Source organism: Ciconia boyciana, chromosome 21 (assembly GCF_034638445.1).
Source record: "Ciconia boyciana chromosome 21, ASM3463844v1, whole genome shotgun sequence".
Classification (NCBI taxonomy): Eukaryota; Metazoa; Chordata; class Aves; order Ciconiiformes; family Ciconiidae; genus Ciconia; species Ciconia boyciana.
Window position 1 is genome coordinate 4858204 of NC_132954.1, and position 18240 is coordinate 4876443.

Here is an 18240-nt window from a genome sequence, read left to right on the forward strand (position 1 = left end):
ATGCTTTATTATTTCAATACCATGCTCTTCCTCCCTGGTCAGCAATATATTCTGGCTTTAATACCACAAACTCCCAACATCTGTGTCCATTTCAGGGGCATTTTAAATACTCTGTCTTCTGTAATAACACCTCTTTTGTGGCATGCATTTTTGTAATGATCCTGACCTCGGGCTTGATCACCACCTCTTTGTATTAGCACTTGACCCAGTTGTCTCTGATACAACACACTAACCCTTAAATGATGTATCTTAACAAAGTATTTATCAGAAACTCTGGGACTTAGGTATGCTGCTTCTGCAAGCATTCAAGAAAGTGCTAGTCCGTGTCTTAATACTCGTGTCCAGGGACTTCAGTGAAGTGCACCTTAACACCAAAGTGGGTAAGGCTGCTCTTGTTGGGTTTTTTTTGTTTTTTTGTTTTGTTTTTTTTTTTTCCCATTTGTGGTTTGGGACCCCAAGAGATACATTTAATTAAGAATATCCTGAGGGTTATCTTCTGCTTATCCCCCTGGACTAAAACCCATATGGTGAGTGTTAATTAGGTTGGCAAGCATTCGATTAAGCTACATCGCCAGTATTCTAAATTTATGACCGTCTGTATCTGTTAATGGCATTGTTAGGAAATGCCCTTAAGCTGTCTACTCCTGCAATCAAAGACACGATATCCTGTATCTAAAGGATGGCATCTCCTACCGCGTAGCGTTCCCAACTCGTATTAGAGGTCTTCGCTGTCTCAGAGAAGCATGCTGTTGTCTCAATTTCAGTATTGAGTTGGCAGGCATGCAAAAATCATGAGTCAGGCCACCAACAATATAATGCTTTTGGTTGTGTGATTTGGCCCATCTTGTGTCGTTCCCCCCCTCCTTTAGGCTATACTTGGATCACATTTTCAAGCTCTTTGCTGAAATAATGAATGCTAAGATTTTTTTTCTAAAGCCCTGTAAAACTAAGATTTTGAAGTAAATTGCGTGATTCCTAAAGCTGACACCAGATACTTGGAGACTGATGTAAAATGGCGAGCATTAGTAATGCTGCAGCCCCAGACATGAGTTGTAGCAATCTGCATTTCATTTACAAGTATCCTGTTAAAAAAGACAGTTCTTTGAATGCACATAGTACTTAGGGTAGTAAACTAAATTCTGTCTTAACTTCTCTCAAGATATTTATGGCTGATTAAAGCTATACTAAGAGTATGGAGCAGGCCAGAATTCTATAGGTTTTACCACAATCTTTTATTAAGTTTCATTTCCAAAGGTCTCACCTAAAAGACAGATAGAATTAAATAGACATGCAACATTGCTTATGAAAAATTAAGCAGTTATCCTTATAGTCCAACACTGTAAAGCTTGATTTATTTACACATTTTAAAGTGAACAAGAGAACATTGTAGGCAGATCATTTTGTACATTCAGCCAACATAGGAGCTGTATTCCACAGCATTAAGTTACATGTAAGATATACACTGAGAACGTATTAAGTGCTCTGGTGCATTGAAAAGCCACGCAGTGTCAGTTCACATTTGATAAAGAAGCTAGGAGATGGAGAGTCAAGGAGCTATTCTACCAGTTTAGTAAACGAGACAGCAGTCAGTTGATTTTTGTGCATGCTTTTTCAGCTCTTGATTCCGAAAAATGCTGCGTGCTTTGGAAATCTAAGCATACTCTGCTGTTCACAGTGCCCTGCCTCTCGGGATCAGTCCTGGATAAGCTGAAGTTTTGACATACACATGTTCAAGTGTGCTGTACACCAACAGATGATTTTTCATGCTGCAAGGAGGACTAGAATGTGGCATGGGGCTCCTCTCCTTTAAATCTTCATGTGCTGTTTAGCTGTAAATGTTTGCTGCAATCCCGGGCATGGCCATTGTCACCTCAGACTAACAAATATTCTGTAAAAAGTATAGACTTGAGGGTACCAATAGCTTCCTGTTTTCAGCTTGTAAGCTCTGAACTAGAAGGGAGGCAAGGAGTTTATTTCAATCCTGAGCTACACCCTCCTACTGTTAGAAAGAGCGCCAAAGTCCTACAGTCAGTTTAAACAGATGTTTGGCTTCTAGGAGCCCCTGTTCATGCCTTCTCAGCAACAGAGATGGCAGCTGTAAGGATGTGCTGAAGAGCAGAAAATAAAATCTTTTGGAAGCTTGGGAGAAAGACCAAGAAAGGGGGAAGTACATAAAACACAAAAACCCCTCACATTTTAAAATTCAAGTATTAAACATAGGCAGCAAACAGGAGGGAGGTGCAGTCTGGCAGTCCTACTACCGTGCTTATGGTGGCTAACACAGACTGGCAAAAATGCAACCCTTACAACATCAGTGCAGTGAGTTGAGGCCTATAGCCCAAGGAACACCTCGGGCTCTACTGATGTGGCACAATGGAGTAATCTAAATATTGTGATTTATGTGCTGTAGAAACAGACATCATCTCCCTTGGAGTCCTTTGTCAGGAAGTTTCCAAAAGCAAGTCTTGCTGCAGGTAAAGGGAACTGTCATTATTAAGTAGAATTATTTAAACACACACAGGCTGTGTAAATAAAACATGGTTATATAAAGCTTTAGAGCAAGACTCTTGCCTTTAGAGTCTTTTAAAGAAAAGGGCCAAAATAGCACAATAATACAAAAGCTCAGGTTATGGCTGGAGGAAATTTCACTCAGAGCAGAAGACAGCTACGTGCTGACAACTGAGGGCTCTCTGGCAGAGAGGAAGGTCAGGCCAGGAGTCAGTCAGTGCTCAGGCTGCAGGGCTGTGGAGAATCTGGGCAGCTTACTGCAAAAAAATCACTGAATCAGGCCAGAGAGCAGCCCACAGAAGAGAAGTACAAGCAGGGGCTCAGCACCAGAGTAGCGCTCTCCCCCTGGCAAAGCACTCTGTGTCTGTCTCTCATGATGTCAGGTCCCATGATCAGGGGAAAAACCTAACCAGCCATTTACTGGCTACAAAGTCTGCACACCAGTCAACTGCAGTTTTTAAATACTACTGAAAAACAAAGAACTGAGAAAATGACGTTCTGTTACACACAGGACCATCCTAATAGTAGAAGTCAACAGCAAAACATTTAGGCGCTGCTGATTATTTTATACCACAGCAACATCTGTAATAATTAAGCACAGAGAATATTGCCATGTAAAAAGTAGAGTTTGTAGCTCTGCATGGTTTAGCACAGCTTGTTTTAAAACAGTATGTTTCTGTGGTTTCAGAACTAATAGGTCAAAACAGCTAGTGCTTCATTGATTAAAAGGGAAGAGATAAGAAAAGCCAGCATTCTTGTACCCTTCCCATTCAGCCTCCCCTGTACTACTTTGTTTTGTATTGTTAATGAACAAAAGCTGCACATAAATTCACAAACAATTGATTAGCAGGGATACAAAGCCAAAGGTAGTAAATCAGTGTCACTGCAACTCCAACAAGATTAATGTTCTGGCAGTATTAGCCCATTAACATTGTTATCTTACTTAAACACAAAAAGTATTGAGGGCAAAAGAAAAGCTGTTATTTCTTGAGTTTCATAAGCTGCAGTGTACGGGACGCCACTGATAAGATCTGAATTGTCAGACATGCCAAGTTGGTGAAGAAACTTCACATACAGGTACACGTACAGCCACGAGGCATCTACTCTTTGCAGAGGGGGAAGGTTATCATTTTTCTATGCCGCACAAAAATGCCAAAGCAATCTCAAGTATTTCCGGATTAAATTAGTATTCATAGCTGGCAAAACAAACATATGCAAAAGAACAGTTCTGTTGTCATATACAATAGCAAGAATCTGGAATAACTATATACAAGTCAGTGGAGTTCTTGGGAATTTTTGGTAGTGGGAACAGAAACTGGCCATGAGTCAATTAAACAACAACAACAACAAGAAGGCAGAAAGCCACTGTTGCAAGTCCAAGATCCTCCCAAACCCCTTGGTATCAGAGTAACCACTCAAAAATGCGTGGAACACAAGCACTATTCATTTCAAATAAAGTCTTCTAAGGTCCTGGAGACACTCCACCATGCATACAGTCCAAGACACACTGAGTAGACTTAAAATTCTGTTTCCCAGCAAAACAACTGCTTTTAAAGAAGATGATGATATCAAAGTGCCAGTATAACTTGCATGTGCCAGTAAACATCGTACTTTGTCCTTTTCACTTGACAAGTTCCGCCCCCCTTGTATCTATTCTCCCTTCCTATCAGCTTCTAGCCATCTCTTGGAAGCTGGAAAGATAAATATCATGAGTACACAATGCTCCATTATTCTTACAGTCCTCACTGAGTGCTGGACTGTGCACACTCATTTTTTCTTCTTAGGTCATTCACAATATTAGACCAGTATCTTTTTTTGCCTTTTTTAAAGAAAAAAAAAAGAGGGGGACCCCATCCTACAACACCTAGACTGAGCTTTTTAACTAAGGAACGTCAGCACCTTTAAGAATTTAAGTCCACTAAACAAAGTTGGAAATTCTGCCTCAACCAGAAAGAAAATAAAAATGATAACAGAATTAGGACCTCATCAAGAACTACAAAAAACTCCCACCAGATACCAGTCATGTTACTATTTTCATTTCTTCTTGTTCTTGTACTTTACAGGGTTCCCTCTGCACCATTTAATCCAACTTGAAGCTCCTGCTATGAAACGAGAAAACCGGCAAGTAATCTTTGTTCTGAGCTGCCATATAATCCAGTGGTGCTATAAAAACAATTCACATACTCAGTGCACATGTTCAACACGAGTCAGAGAACAGTTGTACAGGAAATGCCCAAGATTCACGTTTTGAAGGAATAAAGTAGCTGGCTTACTCTAACCAAATATGCTGCTCTAAAGACACAGTAAGTTTCAGTATTCGTGCTTGAAAACAATTACATTTTATTGCCATGTTAAGGTAGTTTGGTGGTTACGCTAGAGACACGAGGATTTACAACTTTTCTGGAAATCCGTCACAGTCTCTATATATGAAAGATTAAATCCTGCCCTCCTCTCTCTGTGAGGAACTCCTGAAAACTTCTATTTGGAGATAAACCCACTCCCAGCAGGACTAAAAATTGCAGAGTCACTTCTCTTCCCACAGCTCTGCATTTTCACAGCATCTGCTATCGCATTGGTTTCATACTGCCATGATCCTGCACTCACCATTTCACACTTCCAGACGGCAGCCTTCAATGGAGAACTGTGATTTACTTCTTGCCAAGATGAATGCTTTCAACTTCACAACTATAGAGCGCTGTTTATTTTAATAATCAGCCTTGAAAGTTAAGTTTGAGATGAGCTTGAAGCTATCAACGTTGGCTTTACACTTGCTTATATTTTAATTGGTAAATAAATAAAGGTCATACTTCCGACGATTCAAATCAGTTCCTTAAAGGTCACTCACTCCTTTTTGCTGTGCTCCAGCACCCGGTAGGGTGGAGCAGAAACGCCTTTGGAACCATGTTGCTCCTGCACGATCGGCAATGTCGCTGGAGTATAAATTTCCGGCATGTTGTCATTGTTCTCTAGGGCACCATAGGAAAAAGAAGCTTTGAGGTCAGGCTGAACTGCAATCCCTTTATCGTGCATGTTCTGCATGCCTGAAAAGAGCAAAGACAGAGATTAAATGCTTAGGAACAAAAGTGCATTCTTCCTGCACTCTGTTAAATCAGCAAATTATATAGTCTCAGGGTTTGTGATATGCGGCTCATCAGTTCCTTGAGTGTTAAATGAAAGACATAATGTTTTTCTGCTTAGAACTAAAGCAGTTAATGGAGAAATAAGCTTCAAGTGAATGAGGGATGGCAGTCAGTTATTTATCAAGTGTTGCGTATCTTTTACACAGCTCACCAGAAAGAGAGTTTAGCTGTACTTCCCAAAATAAATTTCTGCTCCCCCTGGCCTCCACCTCTTGCAACACACCTCAGTCTTCCCCAATTATCAGTTCTTCCTGCTGGATGAAGACCAAGCCCAGTCCCAAGCAAATGCTCAAAACTAGTTAATCTTCCCAGACGGTAGCCAGCTGGACAAGGCTGTTCTGACAAAATCTGACATCCCCCCTGGTGTCAGAGGACCCAGAATAAGTGGCATCCAAGTGGCACATCACCTCTTCTCTGCTCCATGCAAAACAGGTACGTACCCCTCACAAGGCACAAACAAACAAGAGAAGGAAAAACTAGAAAACAACACAGCTGCCTGATATATCCTGATAGTTAACAGAGCCTAAAGCTTGAGCTTTCACTGTGAACCCTAACACTTAAAGGAGAAAGAGTGATAAACCACTGTATTTTTACTGTTACCTGGCATAGCATCCATTGATATGTAAGGTTCAAATGGTACAGATTTCTTCCTATTTCTTGTGATCAGGAAGACACCTAGAAATGCTATGAGGCACCTGAGAGGGAAGACAAGATCTATTGAGATAACTATGAAAAGGGAGAGGAGGTAATATATTGCATGTTGCTGCTTCTGAGTGCCTATCGTGTAGCACCATAAAGAATTCAGAACAGGAAGAGAAAGAACCGTGAAGTCAGAATTACAGGGAACTGTCTCAGCCGAATAACCCTCTTCAACAGTTTTGAAATCCACCTAGCAATCAGAACAATTTCATCTTTATCAAATGGCAGGGAAAAGTTTTCTCATTAATTAATTAACCTTGACTAACTAAAGGGGAAAGGAAACATATGAAAATTTGGTTTTCTTTGATGAAATTCCAGGATTTAGCAGCTCAACCTTTGAAAGGTTTCCCATAGGTAAACACATTAACAACTGTCGATCTTGATTTTTACAGTATGTTGACAGAGAAAGGCGCAGCTCATAACATTAATCTCCCAATTGTTTTTTTTCTGTACTAATCTGAAAGACATTTCAGAATGTCCCCTGATTATGGAGAGCTAATCAGATCAAGACACTGTACTAGGACTAAATACTGAGTTACACAGCAAATGTTTTACTGATCATATCTGCATTGTGTGAGTGCCCATGCCCTAAGAAACAGGACTCCGGCAGTCCAGTCACAGTTCAGTGAAGGCTTGGAGCAAAACCTGAAATAGATTCCCTAGAGATGGTTTCTTTTGGTTATTCTGCAATTCTTCTAGGTTCACGAGCAGGTAGCTTGAAAAATAGCCCATATGCTTCAACATCCAAGCTGATCTCCAGTACAGTCAGTAAGGGATTTAGTGTTTAATGTTGTACAACTATGCATAACTTAGTGTTACACAACTCCGACAAGATACTGAGCTCTACGGGCCAGTGCCTGCTCCAATAGAGAAAGTGCTTTCAGTTTGTCCTCCTCTCCAAGAATGCACATACCTCCAATATATATATGGACAGATAGATAGATATGTATTTTCAAAATTTTAGTCATATGAACAAATACTTTCCATTTTTCTATCAAGGAAACTTTAAACACTTACCCAAGCGCAAACATACATATATGGAGAACATCTTCACCGGTGAAGTCCAAGTAAAAAGTTGCTCCTTTAAAAGGAAACAATTCATGACATCTTTCATCCCAGCTTGCCTGAGCAATTAGCGCTGCATCTCCAGCACTAGTCCCTCCAGAAACCAAATCATGTAAGATTCCTATTTTTATAGTCAGCACCTTTGGTTTTTTTATGATCTTAAAATAGAAAAAGGTGGCCTGATTTCTACTTTAACACAATTTATTGACAAATCTTTTAGAATTTCACTACCAAAACAGTTATACTGGTGTAACTAATATAGATGCAAGTAAATCTGTACGGCAGCACAGCAACTAGTACAAATCTTTCCGTATTGGGGTAGGGGGTTGTGAAGGAAACATTGCTGGAACTATTGCATGTCACTGTGCTAATAAAGCCTGAGCCAAATTCTCACCATACAGCAGTGGCTACCACATAAACAAGACAGACTGTATTTCTGAAGTCTAATGACAAACCAAATCGGATCTCTAACTACAACAGGATATAAACTCTTGACCCCAAAAAAGTATATACAGCTCAAACCTATAGGATGACAAGAGTCCTTGGTGTCCTGGATGTCAACAGGACACGCATTCTGGCTCCTACTCTTTACATTTCTAATTGAAGTAAAGTAAATAAGCTGATGAATCCGAGAGGAGTGTATGGCTTGGAACATGACAGGAAATAAACATTAGCCAAAGAGTACGCCATACTCCCTCATTACATTGAAGAAGAGCATTAAAACGCAATGTGTAATTTACGGGGGAAGCTATTGCCCTTATATACCTAGAAGAGCATTACTCTTTACACAGATAGTGCATCTGCTTGACAGTGATGGATACTTTCTCCAGTGCTGGGGTTTTGGTTGGTTTGTTTGTTTGTTTGTTTTCCCCAGTTTTGTTCGTATGTCTAAGTGAGGAGAACGAAACCTTAAAAAGGCTGCTCGTCAGGTTTGAAGCCTAAGGGGTTTACAATGCTCATCTTTGTTCATGCAGATGAAGTTTTTCCTATGTGGGCAAGGGCTGAAGCTGGAGTAAACTGTTCAGAAAGAAAAGTGCCTGTAAAGCTGTGAGCAGCTGCACGCTAGATACAATGCAAACAAGACTATGGGGAGAGAATTGTAACACATTTGTAGGGAGAAAGCAAATACGTTTATACACTGTATCACAAACATTTTAACAAAATCTAGATAAAATTACACAAGGGAGAAGTTTTAGCTGTGTATTCAAGTTGTACATCTAAGAGCATACATCACCCTCTGCTTCTACATGCTAGCACGGTATGACTAATACAGTCTCAAGCGTAAGTTCCCATGCACTTCAAACAAAATGACAGAACTTAACAGAAAATTTTAACACGGTCTAATGGGATAATTCACATTTTTGGAAAGAAAAAAAGAAACAAAGCCAGCTGCAGAAGAAAAATGGCAAGAAAATACAATTAATAATCTTGCTGAGTAGTCACCTTCCTCATCTGTTAAGTGAGGATTATTTTCCAAAATCTTTTGCCCTTCTTTTAGAAAGGACCAACACACCATTTTGTGCACTGTTACCTGCTGTGATCGCTACTGTTGTGGACAGGATATAGCCGATGCTGGCAATCTGAGATGAGTCATACAGCTGTGAGGCTTGAGCTAAAAATCTGCAATGCAATGACAGACAACAGGAGTTGATTTGGGAAGGATACTCAAATTGGATAGCAGTGATCATGGACTAGTACAGGTCTTCTTTTTGGAAACACCTTTCAAAAGTGATGCATAAATTTAAGAAACTTTATTCTCTTTCTCACTAAACCTGCAGCAGCATCCCTTGGAATTAATATAAAGATAGAAGACTAAGCCTTATGGCTGTACTGACTAAAGGCAGTGACATTACTGCCACAGACCTTAGGACCAGAATGTCACTCACATTTTGAATAGCTTTTTATGTTATTACAAGTACAGAGGAAAAAAAATAGACACATCATCAACAACACTGATTCTGCACTTTGATTTTAGCAAGTGCACAGATACTGTATTCAATTTGCCACCATTTCATTCCTAACATTGTTTTGCAAATACTTGAATGATGTATAAATTTGGGATTAAAGCTAGTTGGCAGTGTCCCTACACGGAAAAGCAAAGAATACCACTATCCCAGGCTCCTGTGACATGGATTTGAGGACAGGTCATAGTGGAGAATGGATAATTCTTCTCCTAAAAATTTAATCAGCATTCTTGGAATGGATAACAAACAGCCCACTAATTACTGATCCACTGAAACCAGCACAATTATAGACAAAAAGAGAGTGAATGTCTTACATTGCTTGAAAGATCGCCGTAGCAATCATGCACACCAACATGATATAAAATATAGGGTAGTCGAGTTGTAAGTTTCCTTGTATCGAGACAACAATCATGCCTGCCACAGCCTTCACGGTCACAACAGTCATGGAACCTGTGAATGTTCACCAAGACTCAGCTAAAGCACCGATACATGCTCAGTGGGACATGAACGCTGCACATTCGCTCTATGCATGACAGGCATCAGCAAACACACCCAAGATCTACAAGAACTTGAACCCTCCTTTTGCCAGGGCAAACAAGGGATGCAAACTGAATATTTTATCCCCAATTCTGCCAGTTTTATTCTCAACAACTTCACCACAGTGACCCTCAATAAATCACTTAACCTTTCTGTAACATGGTTCCCTTCTCTACAGGACTGGGAGCATTTACTGGGGTTTTTTTAAGTGTTTAAACAGTGTTGTGCAATCACATGATGGAAGGATACAAATTTTCATTTCTGTTGCCATATTGGCTTGGTTAATAAAGCTCAGGAGTTTTCAAAACAAGAATCAGAAAGAGCCTACATCCTTTCCTTTTCTTTAAAGCACAAGTCAGGGCCATTCAGAATTAGGATAGTTGCTTTGTCTATGATTCACGCAGCCTCTGAGGCATCAGTTTCTGAAATCCAACCACAAACAGTTAAAAAAAAGAAAAAGACAAGACACTGCAGTGACTGAAGTTGCATAAATAGCAAAAACTGAGGACTGTGACATAGATTCAACAGCATGTCAGAGTGCGTCACTGCCTTGCTATTATTCACCCTTTTTAAAGTTTAATTGATCACAGTTTCTTAAAAAAACAGATTAATGTGGAGCAAGATACGAGTGAAATCCTGGCCTTTCCAAAGTCACTGTAGGATCCCACTGTGACTATGAGGATATCACAAGCATCATTTGACCCCATGCCCAGAGGCTCTCCTAATTTAAATAGGGACATACTGGCATGGCAGAGTATTTATCATTTCTTTAGCTACACAGCAAATCTTCCCAGAGCCAAAAAGATTCTTGTAGGTCAAATCCTCTCTTTCATGCACTGAATCAGCCTTCCTTATCCATTGAATAGATAAGATATTGTACCATACTTTGCATGCACAGATTAAAATTAAGAACACAAATAAATAACTTGCACTTGCGGTATTTGGCAGATTATTCATCCTTATGGGAAATAAGTCTTAATGGTTCAAAGGTCATTTGCAAAGATCCTAAACATCACTGCAAAATATTAGCTTTATCTAATTTGTAGTAACATTTCTATAGTAGATTGGTGCATTTGATGACATTAATTAGGTCAAAATAATTCCCTAAAAGCCATAGATGCCTAAGTTTACTGTTATAAGCCGGAGTTAGAAGATCTTACAAGTCCGTATCAACTTACCCAGCAAAGCTACCAGCAGAAGAATAACTACAATGTAGTTTGCATTTTTTTCCTTGTAAAAATATAGTAGCAGGCAGAAAATGATGATCTCCACAAGCTACAAAAGACAGAAATGAGAATATTAAAAGATGTGGGTGTATGGGGTTGGCAGTAAATGGGATTTTGAGACAGTCAAACATTAGAATTACACAAAAGGGTAAATCAAAGGAAAATGAGGATCCCACACAATTATAGATCAAATTTAGCATGATCTTAGATTCTAATTTGATTAGATATTCGATAGCTTCTTGCAGAACAGGAAACATGGGACACTTTTGGCATTATATTCATGGTAAAGCAGCAGATCAAATAATCCTGACTGACTATTCACCTCAGAGATCTCAGCCTACTTTCTGTCATGAGGTTCTTTAAGTGATCCCTGCAGCACACATTTCATGGCCAAACTTATCTCCATTAAAAAAAAAATAGATTTCATAAGATTTTCAAGGAGAGATTGATGGCTCCAGAGAAAGTCAGTGTAGAAAGAGCCCAGATGCAAGCACAGTATTTGGACACCTCTGGAACAGTTGCTCTCAGCTGCCATCAGTACTACTGCCACAGGCTGAAGCTGACAGGTCAGGGAGAGAACAAGCTATTTTAAAACTTTTCAGTTAAAGGTATTTAAGTCCTAACAGAATAATTCAGAGAAAGAATGGGAGGTTTCCAAATTGTGCATGCAGGTGCCCACAGGCAATGTGGAACTGCCACCGGGAAAAGCTGGCATAGGTTCATTAGCAAATACCAGGAATATTGCTAGTAACCATACGGAAAAAAAATGCTTGGAATGAAACTCCCAGTCAGGCATATAGCAGAAAACTGTCCCACATTTTATGGGCCATCTTACCATATACAACAGAAATGGCCAGCTCACTAAATGCCTAGTGATATTTTCTCCTGTCATCTTCTCATGACTATTAGGTCCAAATGTTATCAGCAGATAAGTTCCAACAATTGCCAAACCACAGCCTACAAAGGACAAAACATAGCGCCCTTCGGCAACCAAAGGACAGAAAAAAAAAAAAAAAAAAGAGGACAAAGTTAGTGGGTTAGTGTGGATGCATGGAATTAATATTGCACATGCACAGTGACCATTAATGACATCATGCACATTCCTCTGGATGACTCATTCCTCTGCCCTTCATGCCCCACTTTCAAAATATTAGAACCAAAAAAACCCCTAGGCAATGTGTGTGCTGTGAGTTGAGAAAAAAAGCTCATACCAGGTAGCATCTGCTAAACAAACAGGAGCTACAAGATCTATATCTGGGGCTTATCCTGCCTGGCACTGCCCACAGCCCATTTTCTAGGAAATGGAAGAATGAGTGCCCCAGTTCTGCAAACACTTACACATGTATGAAATTCAGCTGATTCAGTTGTGCCTACGCTATTGCAGAATCAAGGCCCTAGGCTGCAGCTTCAGCGCAGAGAACCATGATTCTCAAATCCTGCAAACAAACAGCACTCCAGATATTTCTAAAATCTGTGAGATTCAGGTGATTTGGCACAAGTCAGAAAAAAACCAAAAAAAAATCCATTTTTAACAAACAGTGGATGGAATGACGCATGTCTTCGAACAGGTACTATAGCTAATGGAGATCTTGCCATCCCTCTAATTATGATTCTTGAGAGGCCATGCTATGTGTTGAATAGCTCGTTAACAGAGAGGAAAAAGGAAGAGGAACTGTGGAACTTACTCAAAAAATCCTTGGGCTTCCATTTTTCTTTAATAAATATAATTCCTATGATTGCACTAGCTATAAAAAAAGGAGAGAGAAACAGTGAGTTATGTATCAGCCCAACGATCAGCAATCTCACACTGGAACGCACTCAGACTTGTATGGCCGTTATCTGCCTCCCCCTTACCTATAACAGACACTGCACTGAGTGGCACAATCAGTGAAAGAGGAGCAAAGGCGTAAGAGGAAAACACTCCCAGTTCTCCCAGCACCAGCAGAAACAGTCCACACCACCATGTCTTAGTTCTGAAGTAGGCTCGGGGGTCTTTGGAACCTGCCAGTCGGATGTGGCTGTATTTCTAGAAAAGAAAATAAAGGCAAAGAACCTTCGGCATGCTTGATGCTTTTTAATGCAGGATGCTTGAGGCAGGATCAATATTTGCTTCAGGATACTCACCTGGAGGTTGAGTGCAATACTGATAACAAGATGCCCAAAAATAGCTAGTAATGCACCAATCAAGTTCTCCTGTAAAAACAAAGTAAACACACAAATATTAAATTTAGCCACTGGACCCTGAAGGAAGTTGGAGCTTTTTGCACAATCTGGAAGAGAGCAGACTTTTAAAACAGTTCCTAGATCACCTGTCAATAAAATCTCTGTTTATCTTCCTCCCTTTCTCCGTGATCTAGGGCAATGCAGGTAAGTTCCGTGTGGCTACGTTCCAAATCTGTGAAACTCAGGTGAAAGATAACCCTTCCTTAACAGACACTTTCTAGAAGAGACTGAAATTAGCATGCATATATTTGCATTCTTTGCAGTTTCTCAGAGGGGAAGAAGATAAAGCTAAACACAACAACCCATTCACTCATTCTTCCCTTTGAAAAACTCTTTTCATGAGGATGTTTGTTGCCCTGGAATTCAGCAGAGTATGGATCAGGAGCTTCTGCATTCTGCAGGTCACATCTTAAGAACTCTTCTGCTCTTCTCCACTTTTAACATCTGCTGTTTCAGTAGGTAATTTAGCCCATTTGATGAGGCAGCCCAATTATCACAGATTTTATGCTGCTTTTTATTTGAACCAGTTATTCCAAAGTAATAGGCAACTGGTAGCAGCTCCTAGCAAGCTCCCAACCCCTTCTACATTAGCATTCCCAGCTCAGCAATAATTCTCTCAGTCTAAAGACAGAATTTGAAATAAAAAAGGATGTAAATCAGGCTGAGTCACAAAGGAAATGTACATTAGGAGTGAACAGAAGAGCCTGAGGCCAAGCCAGGCCATTTAGCATTTGTGTTCTTCCAACAATTGTCTAAATCTCATTAGATGTCATTAGCACTTTTTGTTTCAGTGCTGGTCTCCAAGATACAGTCTAGGACTGTATCTTTGATTGATTTCGGATAACTGAGCTCACATTCATATTCCTCCCTTAATACTAAATATACTATTCTTGATTTTCTCATACATAGTAAGACAAGGACTTTAAGATTTCAAGTTCTTATTAGTGGAACAAAAATCTCTTTATCAGGATGTACAAAAATAAGATTCACCCAAACAGCTTAATTCAAAACCACCTGAGGGATCTTCCCACAACAGATAGTAAAGTTGGCAGAAAAACGTCACTGTGTGATCACAGACGTAGCCAGAGAAGCTCAGCACAGTTTACTGGTTCAGCAACTGGACTTCAGTTTAGAAGACATGGAGGAGATGGTGCCCCAGCTGAAAAGCAACTAAGTGCAGCACAGGTTTGGGACTGGCTTCTGGACTGTAAGAGCCTGCAAGCCAACATCAGTTGGTGAACCTGTACATCACACCTAGCGCTGCGTTCTCAGCAAAGTACTTTTTCCAGTGAAAATAAGCCCTTCTTGCTGGGATTCTCTGAGCACCTTCCGAATCACGGATTCAGAGGAAATTGATTTGGGAGTAGCTCTGTTCCCAGTTGGGGTCTAAGGAGAAACTTCAGGAACATGTCCTACCTCAGCTGCAGGCTCTCTGCATGACTGGGGGCTGACCCACCTGAAATTCAAACTCTTGAATATACAGCAGACCAGAACATCTGATCTCAGTTACTGATGTATGGGTTAGTGTGAAAAGGCACCTAGCAGAATTTATTGCACCTAATCACCTTTAGACATCCACATCTTTTACCTGCCAGTCCTTTCCTCACTGTGTCTAGCTCTTGAAGACACAGAATTTCTCTTTCTTTCTCTCACTGCTTATATACACAGCATATAATACACTGGGGCATCCAGGCACAGCTAAATACCAAGACAGCACACTTTCTGCAAAAAAATAACCAAAATACAGTGGCATTATCAGCTTACTTGAGTAGTTAGGGCCTTCTAGGGATAGACTGGGGTAGGAATCTGACCTTGTAAGAAAAGGAGTCGGCATGTGGCTGCACAGAAACCACTGCTGTGGCCAACGGGAGCTGCTGAAGTTGCAGATTTGGATTGTTGCCTCCTTCCATTTTGTCTGATTGGAGTGTTTGCTTTTCAGCCTCTTTGATGCTGGAACTTCTCTTTAGAGAAGAGACTTGGACCCTGCTGGAACTGCCTTATCTGTAACTTGGTACCACTTCTTCCCATCCATCCTATTTTCTTGGACAAGCAACAATTAGTTCAGTGAAGCACAAAAAACTTCTCTGTAGCCTGTCTGCTGCTTTTCTTCCCCCACCAGACTACACTGAGATAGGGTAGGCACTGTAGGCACAAGTGTAGATAAGCCAATATTTCCAGCGAGTCAGTGGGGCAGCAAGGTTATATTCCTCCAAGGTGACCCTACGGAAAAAAGAAAAAAAAGAAAGGGGGAAAAAAAAGAGAGAGAGAGAGAGAGAGAGAGAATTAGGTCAAATGAACTCAATAGTCCAAAATCTGCAATGGAATCCTGCTGAAGGGTAGTCCATAGAAAAGTCCCTGGAATCAAACTAAGAGCTGCACATATCAGCAGAGAAAGTGGGGTTTAAATGGCTTCTCACAAAGTCCCCCACACAAAAACTCACACAGACCTTGCTTTACAAGAGCTCGCAAACTAGCTTGGCCCCAAGGGTGACATATTCAGTTGGCATTTAACATCAGGCCTTGCCATTTGGAACGCTCTTATCAAAAAGTCTCTGAAGTCCCCCAAGCCCTGCTTTTCATTTCTCTACTGCCTGCATACCTCTGTTGTTTGTTCAGGACGCAGCATTATATTAGTCACGCCGTCCCCACGTGCTAGGGATGACAGTGCTGCTCTTCATGCAAACAGAGGTCATTTCAGTGTAATCGCTGTGAGCAAAGTTTGGAGGCTAAATTCCTTAGAGCCAGACTCATTACAGGTGTCTGGAAAGCACCACACACAGCAAGCCAGTCTCAGGTCCCCGCATGCCATGATGGTTCCTTTCACCAAAGACCTCAAGGGAGCATCAGCAGCCCTGGGCAACAGACAGTGGTGGAAAGACCCCTTTGTGTAGAGGGAGATGCTGGTGTACAGACATTGCAGCGGTGTGATCCTCACAAGTGACATGTCCCTGGTGCTCCACTCAAGGACTCCCCAAAATGGTGCAGGCTGAGCATCCCTTTGACTCAGACCCTGGACAATTGGCCTGTGGTCACATACTGAGGTAGCAGGACCCATCCCGTGCTCAGGCTGTGAACTGCAAGCTCTCTCGGCCAACCTTGGTCTTTGAGGGATTACTTTAACTCATGGGCTGCCCCAGTGCCTCCAGCGTGGGGGGGGGACAGGGGCAGCATGACAGCCCAGCCGTGAAAGGGCAAAAGGAGGGATGGGGGGCAAACCCCACCCCATCGTGAGGAAACCCTGCCCGGGCAGAGCAGAGCCTGGCTGAGGGCAGGGGGTGCCCCCAGGACACCCTCCCCGGGTCAGGCCGCCCTGCCCAGCCGAGACCCGCAGCCGGACCCCAGCGGCGGTTTGTTCCCGACAAAAACCCTCCGGAAAACCCGCAACGCCGAGAGGGCAGAGGCGGCCTCCCCCGGCGGCCCCGCTCACTCACCTGCTCCCTCAGGGAGCGGCCCGCGCGCTCTGCCCCCGCCGCTCTGCCCCCATGGCCCGGGCCTTTGCCCCCCAACTTCGGTTGCCGGCCGAGCGCCGCGTTCCGTTCCTGCCCGGCCCCTCCGATTTGCCGCCAGCCCTGTCAGTCCGGGGCCGGGCCCCGGCTGCTGGCGGGGACTGGCTACCGGGCGGGGGCAGGGCCTGGCCCAGCCTATGGGCCGAGCCCGTCTGAGGCGCAGGGCTCTGAGGAGGCGGGCGGGAGGAAGGAGCTGCGTTCCGCCGCTCGTTCCGGGCGGGGCGGGGGGGACTGTGGCGGTGCTCTGCTGCGGGCCAGGCCCCGCAGGCCCCTCCCGGAGCCCCGGTCCTGAGGGGAGGAGGGGGCGCTCCCCAGCCCAAGGCTCCAGGGACAACCGCGGCACCCGACCTTCACCCGGCGGGGCCCATCCCTCCCTGCCCGCCCCAGCACTGCCTGGCCTCCCCCGTGTGCGCGACTGCTGCCCACCCTGGGGGCGGTGGCGGCTCCGGGGGGCGCCCCCCAGCCGCCAGAGCCGCCTTAAGGCGCATGCGCAATTGAGCCTCCTCCGAGCCACCTTAACTAGGCGCGCATGCCCAACTGCGCGCACGGAGGCTCTGAGAGTTCGCCTGTGATTGGGCGTCTGCCGGAGGGCCTAAAGTAACAGGCGCAATGATTGGAGGAGAGCTGGGTCGGCCGTTGTCTCGGCAACCAGGTGTACGCGCTCCTTCGGCCGCCGGTGCCGCCGAGGGCCGGAGCGTCCCGCGATGCACGGGCAGGTACCGGCAGGTACCGGCAGGTACAGGCCGAGCCGCGCCGCCTCACCTGGGCGGGGGGTGGGGAGCACCCCCAGCGCGCACCGCGCTGCCTCAGCCGGTCAGGTACCCGCCATTCCCAGCGTGCACCGCGCTACCTCACAGGACGGGGCCGTGACGTTGCTTCCTGCAGCTCCACGAAGGGCCTTTCCTCAGGCCGCTTCCCCGCTCCGAGGCGCGGTGCGGCTGCGGCCTTTCCCTCCCGCCTGCCCTCTCACCGCCCCTGAACGATCGTCCTGTACACAGGCAGCAGTCGCTGCAGCAGGCAGGACTGTCGCGGTTCATGGAATGGAGAAAACAAGGGTTATGGCTGACCCGTTGCATCTCTGTAGAAAACTAACCCAGTCCTTCCAGCCTCTGTCCCTCTGCTGCACGTTAATGGTTCTGACTGATTTGTTTTAGAAACAAAATGGTGGTGCTACACAGGGTCGTTACATTTGATGTGCGGTAGCTCTCTGGCACGGACACCTGTCTTTCCGCAGGCACTTGTGGGTGTTCGGAAGGAGCACAAGGTACGACAAGCAGAAAAGCACCACTCGGTACCATGTAGTGAGCAGGAACAGCACTTAAACAGTCGTTTCACAAAAACCCCAACCATGCAAAGGTTTTTCTTTCAAAGG

The 18240-nt window shown here is 43.4% G+C and overlaps 1 protein-coding gene across 3 annotated transcripts; it reads right to left on the reverse strand.

Annotated features, from left to right (window-relative positions):
* Nucleotides 1-4167: 4167 nt before the first annotated feature.
* Nucleotides 4168-17140, reverse strand: NIPAL3 (NIPA like domain containing 3). Of its 3 annotated transcripts, none has more exons than XM_072885126.1 (12): nucleotides 16794-17140; nucleotides 15174-15582; nucleotides 13264-13332; nucleotides 12994-13165; nucleotides 12825-12884; nucleotides 11975-12096; nucleotides 11092-11188; nucleotides 9691-9826; nucleotides 8944-9032; nucleotides 7365-7428; nucleotides 6249-6343; nucleotides 4168-5549 (listed from the first exon to the last, which is right to left on the reverse strand). In XM_072885126.1, the coding sequence occupies exons 2-12, from the start codon at nucleotides 15270-15272 to the stop codon at nucleotides 5350-5352; spliced, it is 1203 nt and encodes a 400-aa protein (XP_072741227.1). In that variant the 5' UTR covers nucleotides 15273-15582; nucleotides 16794-17140; the 3' UTR covers nucleotides 4168-5349. The 3 variants fall into 3 exon arrangements, with proteins under 3 accessions (XP_072741227.1, XP_072741224.1, XP_072741226.1); XM_072885123.1 differs by having other exon boundaries at nucleotides 11975-12120; nucleotides 16794-17138; XM_072885125.1 differs by lacking the exon at nucleotides 16794-17140 and adding an exon at nucleotides 15962-15981 and having other exon boundaries at nucleotides 11975-12120.
* Nucleotides 17141-18240: the final 1100 nt, after the last annotated feature.

What these genes read in the sequence shown, in the direction of transcription:
- NIPAL3 (XM_072885123.1), bottom strand. Translation starts at nt 15,272, where the DNA reads ATGGAAGGAGGCAACAATCCAAATCTGCAACTTCAGCAGCTCCCGTTG. An exon ending in TCTGCTGGTAGCTTTGCTGG is followed by an intron (nt 9,827 to 11,091) that starts GTAAGTTGATAC and finishes GAACATTCACAG; the next exon opens with GTTCCATGACTGTTGTGACC. An exon ending in ATATGTATGTTTGCGCTTGG is followed by an intron (nt 6,344 to 7,364) that starts GTAAGTGTTTAA and finishes CTTCCCTCTCAG; the next exon opens with GTGCCTCATAGCATTTCTAG.